Here is a 10,555-nt window from a genome sequence, read left to right as displayed (position 1 = left end):
CCTCCCTTCCAGGAAAGCTTTTCTGACCCCAGCTCAATGAGGCACCCCCTCTGCATGCAGCCCTCGCAGACACGCCACCCACCCTGCCTCCATCACAGCTGTGGCCAGCACTGTCCTGTGTCCCCAGGCAGCCTGTGACCAGCCCACAGCACCCATTCCAGGAGGAAGGCAGAGTGGCTGCCTGGAGAGCCAACATTGGTGAGCAGCCATGAAGAGCCATGCGCCAGGCAAAGTGCTTTACAAGCGCCAGCTCGTTTACTGCTCGCTGCAGCCTATGGGGAAGGTGCTGCTCCCAGCCCCGCTGCCTCCCATGCGGAGCACGTGAGGAGGCCCCAAGCAACTCCCAGGCAGCCAGGCCGCCAGCCTCTGGAGGCAATGCTCCCACTCACGGACCTGATCCATGACCCCCGGCGGAAGCCCTCCACGAGGGGCTCTGCCTCCAGGCCCTCTGCTGTGTGAGTGGGGAGAAAGCTCAGAAGCACTCGGCCCTGGGAGCTGCAGAGTGACCATGCTGCCGTCCCTGCAGCATTCTGATGTCCTGGCCATCTGCTCAGGCACAGCCCAGCCCAGGAAGAGGAATGGGGTGGGGACCAGGGGGTCTGGGCCACAGACAAGAAGACAGAACAGGGCCCGTATTGTTACCGCCTTGAACCAGTCTCTGGCCATTGTGGCACTGGCTGTCCCCGAAGGAGAGGTGTGGAAGTTTAAGGAGCCTCTTGGCCAGATCCTACCCAACTATGCTTCACCCCCAAACATACCCAACACCTGCCCAGTAAATGCTAACATACCTCCACTGCCAGGACGCCCCTTCCACTCCAGCCCAGGCCAGCTTCCCTTCCCCAACTGACACCTGCCTCTTCAGCAACATTAGGGCAAGTCCGCTTCCCAGGAGGAACCAAGGGCACTTCCTTGGCTTTGCCAGTGCCCCTGACACCTCACTATGCCATGACAGAACCTGATACAGGACCCCAGCTCCCGTGGCTTCGTCATAATGTCCCCCTTTCCTCTTTCTACCCCTTCAAAGTTCTCCAGACACAGGCGCCATGTGTGCAAAGGCAGAGCGGGAAGGTGTTCAGTGTGCCTCTAGGAGACCAGAGAGGTGGAGAGATTTGCCCAAAGGCCCACAGGGAAGGGGGTGACCAGCAGCAAGTGGCTAGCCTGCTCTGCAGCCCAGGACCACGTGGTCCCCTCCAAAATGCCAGGTGGAAACTCTCCTGGAACTCCCCTTCCCTGCAAGGGGGGTGGAGGGAGTGCTGGATGGATACAGAGACAGCAGCCAAGCTGGGGGGAGGGGAAATAGGGCAGTGGCTGCGAGGTTGGCAGCCTGGGGTCTGCAAGACCAATGACTGGGGGAGAAAGAGACAACAGGGCCCATCACCCAGAGCACACCCTGGCTAGGAGCTGCTTCACGAGAATGCATGTCCATGGCTTCTGAGAGACGTCAGGAAAGAGAAGTGCGGAGGTGTGCACGGTGTACATGCTCAGGTATGGGCATATGGGCGTGTGCCTGTGTGTGGAAGCATATGTGGGGAGGAAGACATCTTTAAGGGACTCCCAGGGAAGAGAATGCTCAATCCCAAGAAAGCGAGCATTGAAAGTGGGATGCCAGGCATGTCTAGCCAGGAGACTCTCAGGGGGCCTGGGTAAGTGACAGGAGTGAGGCGGACACCAGGTATAGGCCTGGGCACCTAGGGCCTTGGTCAGGGAGACTCTGGGTGGTGATCTCAGCTCCTGGACACCCAGCTAACATCTCCCAGCATAACTGTCCTGAATAGGCTGCAGGAGGAGGGTTTTCCTTCATCAAGGCCCAAGACAGGAGTGCAGAGAGCAGACAGGTCCCCAAGCTCCAGCTACAGGGACAGGTATTGAAATCCCTTCAGCTCTTCTCCATCACTGACTCCTACCTCTAGATGAGACACCAGGAGCTGGGCAGGGACTGTGGGGCTCCAGGACACCGTGCGGGCCTGGCTGCCCCAGCAGGTGCAGGAAACTTGTTGCATTCATTTACCAATCCATTCCTTCAACAGTGAACACCTAGTATGTGTGGATGTTTCTAGTACTGGGAGTACAGCATGAGCCGGTTAGACTGAAATGCCAGAGGCCTGTAGTCTGGTGGGAGAGGAGGTGGGAGAGATAGACAAGAAGTTAAGACATGGCCTGCCAGGTGGTGGTAAGAGCTCCAGAGGGAAACAGAGCAGGGAAGGAGGAAAGGGGGTGGGTGTTAGGCCAGGAGGAGAAAACGGGGTGGGGTTTGACCAGGAGGTGGGAGAGACTTTGAACAGGGTGGTCAGCAAGTATCACTGGGCAGTGATCGTGAATAGAGCCCCTAAAGAGGTGCAGTCTGGGCCTTGCAGATATGAAGAGGAAACTGTACATGCAAAGGTCCTGAGGCAGCAGTGTGCCTGCCAAGGTGAGGAATGACAAGGAAACAAATATGGCTGGACTGGAGTGAGGTCAGAGCAACCCAGGGGCCAGACTGTGCAGGACATTGTAGGCCACTGAGAGGGACGGACTCGGGTTGGGGAGACCTGAAACCTATGCAATTTAGGGGGCCACCCTTAGGAAAAACAAAACCACGAACGCCAAAGGCAGCTCAGCACCTCGGAAGGGGCCGGTGCCAAATGAAGGGCCTGGCCCCTCCGGCTTGGCTGGTCTTGCAGGAAGTCGGCCTCTGGCTGTGAGAATTTGGCTTCTGCCAGAGCAAGAGGGTGCCTTTGCATTCAGGCAGAGGGCGACAGGGCCTGACCGCCTCTGACAGCTCCCTCCGGCTGCCAAGGGCAGGACGAGCTGAGAAGGAAGGTGGGCAGGAGAGAACGCCAGGACACCAGTGCGATCCCTGGACTGGGCGAGGGGCCAGTGGTGGCCAGCGTCAGACTCTTCAGATCAGCTGGTGGGTCTGAGACAGGCCGAGGTGCTGGTCCATGGTTTCAGACCCAGCAGTCACGCTCAAATGGGGTGGGGAAAGGGAGCATCACTGTTACTGGACCTCGGCCACCGTGTATCCAATTACCTCTGATCGGCATCATTTCCCCCTGTAGGCTGTTTTCACTCAGAAACCCAAGCTCAGAGAGGTCGAGTAACTTGCCCAAGGTCACACAGAAAATGGCCAAGCATGGATTCAAATCCTGGTTTTACCAACTCCAAAATCAGTATCTGTTCAGACACTGGCAAAGACAAGACTGGGGGGCCCTAGAAGCCTGTCTGTCGGGAGATGAGGCACATTCCAGTGACCACAGGGGCCCCTGGGATGACTCCAAACCTACTCCCAGAGAAACCTGCCGAGTTCTCAGCACCCTCCCCCAGACTGCTCCTCGACACCTTCCTACACCTGCTTCTCCCCGCTGGCTGGGAGACCTCAGCTGCAATCTTAGGGAAATGTTGTTGGCATCTCTCGTTTTCTTAATTCACCGACAAGGTAATGGCTGCCTCAACCCATCATACACATCTCTAAAGGAGTTTACATTAGAACGCAGAGCAGGCTTCTCTGGCTTGAAGAAAGCCGGAGATTCCTGGGATTTGATCTTCTAACAGATTCAGCCCCTAAATACAATTCAGAGCCTTGAACCTGATAGGAATTCACGGCCCCAGATGCAGGCACTCAACAGGATTCGTCTCCACGTAAGTCCCCCCCTTCCCCATCACAGAGATCCTGGAATATTTTCATTATCATCTTTACGGATTTGAGAAACCTGGGCCCCTTCCTCAGGATGTCCCATTCAGCTTTAGTCGACCCAGAACGGCTCGCACTGCTTCCTGCCACTGCTCCTTTGGAGGCCTGGGAGGAGTGGACACATCGGTGGGAGCCCAGGACTGGGGAATCTCCACCATCTTGGGGCTTTGTTCTTTTCAAACCCCGCCCCCTTCCACACCACGGCCGAACCTGAGAGGAGAAGGGAGGCAAGCCTGGTCCTCCGCCCCCTGGGCCTCCCCCCCCCCCCCCCCCCCCCCCCCCCCGGCAGGAGCAGAGCAGATATTCGATCAGTCTTGGGGCTGTGACATCACACTGCGCAGATGGCCCACTCCCTGGGCTGAGGGCTCGTGTTACAGGCCATCAGGCCTCTGCAGACCAGGCTCCCGGACCTTCACTCCCTCCACTGGCGAGAGTCAGGAGCCCCAGCCCACATGGCCCGCTGAGCCCCAGGAGGCAGGACCTGCATGGCAGCAGGGGCTCACTGGTGTGAAGACTTCCGGGGCCCTGCGGACCAGGTGCTGCCTCCCCCCATCCTCAAACACCTTCATCTTCCTGCCCCCTAGCACCTGCTTCCTTGCCTGGTCTTCAGAGAGTTTGGAAGGAGGCTGGGAATATTCCACAAGCGAATGGGAACAAACAGCAATTGATGCGGCCAGAGCGCCCAGGCCACCGACTGCACCCGAGTCCTCCCCACGGAGCTGGTAGCCGCACTTTACGACTGAGGCAGGAGGGCCAGTCCCAAATATTTAGATTGTTCTGCTGGATAAGGGACCCAACGTGGAGGGGGAGGTGACCAAGGCCAGCCTCATGCCCATAGAAACACTTGACTGTATAAAATGCATGACTGCAGGAAATTAGACCCCAAGACCCAAACCAGGCTGTAGGAGACTTTGGACTTAGCCCAGGTCAACCAGGGGGCTTGGAAGCAGTACCCCGAGAGCTGCTGCTGATTGGCAATGGTGGGCTCCAAGGCCAGGCCAGCAAATGGCATGGAGAGCGGTCAGTGCCCAGAGGACACCCTCTTGCCATGAAGGGGTAGCCAGAAGCAGAGCCCGGGTTCCCATCCCCATGGTAGAACCAGAGGGACCCCAGGGGTCATTCCGTCCCAGCCCTCCCTTACAGACAGGGTGGCTGAGGCCTGGATAGGGAAGGGGCGCGGGTTGGTCCACACGGGTGCTACAGGCGCATCCTTCTCCCCTCCTCATGCAGCTGCCTCCCACCCTAGATGGTCCAGGCCGAAAAGGGCCCTGCCAAGGGCACCCAACACAAGCATGTGGCTGATGAGGCCAGCAGGAGTCCCAGACCCCAGGCACGGGGTGGGCAACCTTCCAAACACTCCCAGTCCTCAGGCCATGAAACCTCACCTTCCAGGAGCAGCAGTTTCCAAACTTTTGTATTTTTAGCAGCAGAAGCCATCCTCCAACCAAAACCTTTTGCAAAACTTCAAGCTACAAAACAGCTCCCTGGGCTCCCACTGTAGTGGGGCCTGGGTCAGGCCCCAGGGGGCTCCCCCTCCACCCCTGAGACTCCTCCCACTGGCCCCAGGTGGAGCTCCGTTTGAAACCCCCAGGCCTTGGGGCCGTGGAGCTAAAGCAGCCAGACTTGCAGGCTCCTACTTAGGACCGCTGCAGGGTGTGGCTGGGCTCCGGGAGCTGGACAACTTCATTCTCCACCAGGGCCTGGCCCCCATCGCCGCTGAGCTGTCTCATGCGCAGGTTGATGGAGCCATAGGTCTTCCTGCAACCTCTGCCGGGGACAAAGGTCCGCCGGCGGTAGAGCTCGCCCTTGCACAGGGAGACCAGCAGTAGCACGGACAGTAGCATGCCGCCCACTGTGAGCAGCCCCAGGCCCGCAATGATGCACTTGTCCAGGTGGGAGCCCAGGCGGGCGTAGTACATCTCCAGCCGTTCCATCTCCCTCGCTGTCACTGTGTCCGGGTTGACGCGGGCCTCGCGGGGGATGGCATATGCTGTCACTACCAGGAGGATCCCACTCACCAGGAAAACCAGGGCGAACACGAAGCCGTAATCCACGGGGCGGCTCACGGGCTCCAGGCCCAGCCCCTCCTCCGAGTGCACAGACAGATCGTCCTGCTGGGATCGGGACAGTGAAGGGACACCCCCAGTGGGACTGGCATTCGTGGCGTTCTGGAAACGGGTCTCGTGCTCCTCCGAGGAGAAACAGGCATTCTCCACACCCTCCCTGGGTGGGGCGCCTGGGCCCAGGGGAGCTGTTCTCCTTGGGACCTGGGGGCCATTGCTCAGCGACTTCAGTTCCAGACCAGGGGAAGATGCCATTTGAGGGGAGGGTCCCAGCTCATCCCTTGGCCCCTTGGCCGCTAGAAGAGAAAACAAAAAGTTGGTTGAACTGACTGAGCAAACCTCTCGCACGTGCCTGCTGGTGCCGACCTCACACTGTGTGGTTTCCCCTCGGGAGAGCTCACCACACAGAGGGGAGATGGACCAAGCAGGGAAGGCCCTGTTAGCATCCTGCTCCCCCACTGGCTGCTGTGTGGCTGTGGGCAACTCACCTCGCCTCTGTGGGCCTCGGTTTCCCCACCTATAAAAGGACAATAACTCTACTACCCCCTACTTCCCAAGAGAGATGCCAAGATTGAGATAAACCACACTCAGTACTCAGAAGTGAGTGCTCAGTAAGGACTAGCAATGGGCTGTCACCACGGTGGAGGCAATGTAGCTTCAAATCCCAGTTCTACCACTTGAGCTTAGGCAAGTGATGTGACCTCCTCTCCAGACTTGGTGTGCCCATCTGTAAAATGGGAATAAAAACGCCTCTCCCTCATGAGGTTGTTGTGAGGATTTCATCAAACTGAGGCATGCAAAGCCTGCAGACTCAGGAAGTGACCACTGTTGGCAGGGGTGGGGGGAGGACTATGGTGGAGATGGCCATGGTGTTATGGGAACAAACAAGAAAGTCTGGGAAGCTTCTGGGGGGTTGCTGGCATTTAAGCCAGACTTCGGAGGATGAGCCCGAAACTCCCCAGCAGTGAGAATGAGGAGGTCACGCTGGGAAGGGGCAGGGATGACCTTCAGAGGTCAGCCAGGGTCACGTGCAATCCCTGTCCCACGGCAGAACCACATCATTCCACGTGCACACGCCAGAGCCCCAGGCACACAATCCGCACATGGCACGGAGCCCGCCAGGCGGAGAGGGGCTCTGTGCCACACACACACACACACACTTTCTCTCTCCTTTCCTATAACAGGATATTCTCTGTACGCTCAGTGCTTCTCTGTGTGTGAACACAAGCAAGTGAAGTGAGGATGCGTAGAGTGAACCAAGGAAGAAAGCTCAAGGAGCCTGCACGCGGGAATGCACTGTCCGATCCTTCTGACCTTCCCCTCACACGGACTTGCATCCTCTGAGCACACCCCGGGCTCTCCATCTGGGCGCAAAGCCCGCGTCTCCTTCCCACACACGTCCACCACCACCTCCCTCCTCCCACAGATGCCCCCAAGCACCTACTTCCTGCTGGGTGCTTCACGGGGGAGCATCTCAGACAACCCTCAGCAGACCGCACACCCAGGGAGCGCCATCTCCAGTGTGTAAAGCGAGATCACGCCGCCCGCGTGTGGGGGAGCAAGGAATCGCAGGCAGCGACCCTAAGAGGTGTTGGCACCCACACCCTGCAAACCCACGCTCCTGGGCTGCTGGCTGCACTCTGCCCCCGCTCCCAGGCTCCTCCAACCCTGCCTGTGGGCCTTCCACTTCATCCACCTGTTTCACAGCCACCAAGAGCATCTCGGAGGGCAGGAGTAAGTCTGAATTCCACCTGCAGCCCTGGCCTCCTGCCCTCCTGCCCTCGTGCCCTCCTGCCCTCCTGCTCTTTCCGGGGAACAGAAGAAAGGAGAGCGGGGCTGGTTGGCTTTTCACTCCTAGCACTGAGTGCCCAGCCCTAAATAGGGCCCACAGAGGGTGGGCGTGCCCAGATGCCCCTCCCATGCCAGCCCTCAGCACCTTGCATAGAACTCTGCTCCCGGCGCGGCTCGGGTCCCCGTTTCTAGACTGACACACTGACACCCCCGTCAGGGCACCCGAATTCCCGGAGCAGGGCTCTCCACCTTACAGGAACCCGAAACTTTTTCCTTAGGATGTGGGAGTGAGGCAGCAGAGAACAGGAGGCCCCTCCTCCCTCTCTGCTCTCATGTCCAGAGACGCCCACCAGGTACGCCAGTCCCAGCCTACTCCACTACTCAGAAGCAGAAACAATATCAGGCGGGCTCCTGCCCGCCTCACACCCAGCAGCGCTGCCATTCCCACCCCCGGTCCACATTCGCTCCCCAGAGGCTGTGCCCACACGGGGACCCACAGACAGGGGAAGCCACGTAGTGGGACCCACAGATGCACTGACGCCAGTGGTACCCAGACCCCAGGAGGGGTAGGGCTGGTCACACGCACAAAAACAGGGACAGACTGTTTGGGACTGCAAAGACCTGAGACCCCCGGGGCCCAGCATCCCACCCGCGATCCCTGACACCCGCGGAGAGGGCCGTGCAGCCGGGGCGAGCGCTGCTTCCCAAACCCGATCACAGACACACGCACAAGTTGTACACAAAGCCCCGGGCGCGCCGACACGCACACGCAGGTCCACGCTGCCAGACCCAAAGTTCCGCGCAGAAAGCCCCAGCTCCCCGGCTGCCCACCGGGCCCGCGCGCCCGCCGGCCCACGGTTCACGCCCCCTGCTCCTGCCCTTGACCACCAACGCTACCGGCCCGCCCAGGCCGAACGGGGCCCGGCCGGGTGGCGCCTGCCTCGGAGCAGCCAGGCGGCCTAGGGAGGCCGGGCTCGGCAGGGGCCGGTGTGCGCCCGGGTCCCCGGGCCGCGTGTCCTTCGGCGGGCCGCGAGGTCAGGCCACTGTCCTTCGCCGCCACTCCCCGCCTCGGGCCCTCAGCCTCCCGCCGCCCCCGGCAGGTCCCGCCCCGCGTGCGTACCTGTGCCGGGCCTCGCTCTCTGCCTCCCCACGCGGGCGGCGAAGGGCACCGGGCTGCCGAGGGTGCGTCCTCCCCGGGCGCCCGCCCACCTCCCTGCAGCCGGCGCCGCCCGCGGGGGTCTCAGCTGCGGCGCAGCCCCGGAGGGCGCGGGCCCGACCGCCGCCGCCGTCTCTTCCCTCTCCGGCTCCCGCCCCCTTCCCGGCCCGGCTGGGAGCCGCCGCCGAGGCGCACGTACCTGCTCGCGCCGCGCCGGGCTGTACCGCGGCGGCGGCGGCGGCCGCTGGGGGGCTCCAGGAGGGAGGGACCGGGGAAGGGGCGGGGGCCGGGGATCCTCGAGCACCGCGGATCGAGCTCCGCCCGCAGCTGGCGAGGGCGTCTGGAGAGTTAGCACGGCGGGCGATGGACCGGGGATGGCGTTGGGGGGCACCAAGGCATCCCCCTCCCTCCGGAGGGCGGGTCTGCGCCGCCTGCTCCCGGGCTTAGGGAACCCGAGCCGTGAGCCTGCGATCCCCGGGCGCAGGGGCGGGGCGGGGGGCTGCTGGAGGAAGGGACCCTCTCCCCGCCGCTGGAGAGCGCTATGGCGCCAGGCCCGGATGCCCTCAGCTCTGCACACATGCACATGCCCGCACACACGCACACATGCACGCAGCCCCAGGTAGGACCCAGGTGCCCTCCCGGGCCCTTAGGGCCGGCCAGTCGCCCCGGGCGCGTGCAGCTGCATGGCTCAAGGGCGCCCCCTGAAGGCTGAGAAGTAGTCTCTGACGGGCCCCCCCACCAGCTCGGTTTCTGCAGGTTCTTCTTACCCTGTGGGACAGCGGCTCCTCCAAGTCCCAGCCGCAGTGCCTCCTCCCCTGGGAAGCCTGTCCGATCCCCTCACCCGCACCGCCTCGCCCTAGAATCCTCTCAACTTCCATCTTCCTTTGCCTCCATTATCGACCTCATCTCTCACAGGTGTGCTTTTCCAGTTACTGGCCTGCCTCCTCCATCAGACTGGCAGCTCCTAGAGAAGAAGGCCCACGTGGATCCCCCAGCACTCAGGGTGGTTTGGTATACGGGGGACAAGTGATGAGGAGGGGTGACCATTACTGTGTATTTCCTACAAACCAAGAGGTTTGACCTGAAGAGCATGGGTGGCACAGGGTTTTCCAGAGGCTCAGTGGGCTCTGTGGCTCCCCCACCTGTGTGAGCCCAGTGTCCACCTCTGTCCATACCACCATGACAGCACAGTCATGGTGCATCAGCAGCTGGCGGCCATCTGGAAGCTCGGATAGACGAGAAGTCCTGTCCTGGCTCCTCAGCCTCCTTGTGGGCAGAGCCTCATCTGTCCTCCTCCAACGCCGAGAGCAGAAGTCCGCCCGGCAGCTGGGGGGCTGGGCCTCCGAGGCCAGCGTCACTGATCCCTGGGCAGGGGCACCCTCTGTCTCCTCCCTGTCTCCTGGCAGCCTGGCCTGCTGTTAGGACTGCAAAGGGAAGCGAACACTGGCCCCAGATGCCTGTGCGAAGCCCGGCTCCACCACTCACAGCAAGTGGCCTGGTGCCCAGGGCTCCCCTCTTGGAGCTCAGTTTACTTATCTGAGTGGACTCTGCAAGATCTACAAGGCCCGGATGACAGCTTCGGCTTTGGGCCGCCACTGCTCCTTGCCTCAGCTGTGCGAGTCCTGCCTTCGCTGTTCTTTGGGCCCCGGGGCCTTTTTCTCCAGGGTGTCCCCAGTGCCCAGTCCTGTTCCTCACTTCCTGTGAGTCTCTACTCAGATGTCACCTGCCCGGAGACATCTTCCCAGCCACCCTTTAAAAACTGGCAGTGCCCCTGCACTTCTTCACTCTGTGCTGCTCTCTGTTGTATTCGTCAGCCCCTGACATTGACTTGGTTCTTGGCTTGTTTATTACTAACTCCGCGAAAACCTAAGTGCC

General features: G+C 61.0%; 1 protein-coding gene across 1 annotated transcript; it reads right to left on the bottom strand.

Annotated features, from left to right (window-relative positions):
* Nucleotides 1-5,114: 5,114 nt before the first annotated feature.
* TMEM74B (transmembrane protein 74B) lies at nucleotides 5,115-8,656 on the bottom strand. Its single transcript, XM_062202306.1, has 2 exons — nucleotides 8,645-8,656; nucleotides 5,115-6,029 (listed from the first exon to the last, which is right to left on the bottom strand). The coding sequence occupies exon 2, from the start codon at nucleotides 5,986-5,988 to the stop codon at nucleotides 5,308-5,310; it is 681 nt and encodes a 226-aa protein (XP_062058290.1). The 5' UTR covers nucleotides 5,989-6,029; nucleotides 8,645-8,656; the 3' UTR covers nucleotides 5,115-5,307.
* Between the last annotated feature and the right edge of the window lie 1,899 nt (nucleotides 8,657-10,555).

Source organism: Lepus europaeus, chromosome 10, assembly GCF_033115175.1.
Source record: "Lepus europaeus isolate LE1 chromosome 10, mLepTim1.pri, whole genome shotgun sequence".
Classification (NCBI taxonomy): Eukaryota; Metazoa; Chordata; class Mammalia; order Lagomorpha; family Leporidae; genus Lepus; species Lepus europaeus.
The sequence above is the reverse complement of the archived record's forward strand: the minus strand, read 5'-3'. Positions and strand labels throughout refer to the sequence as shown.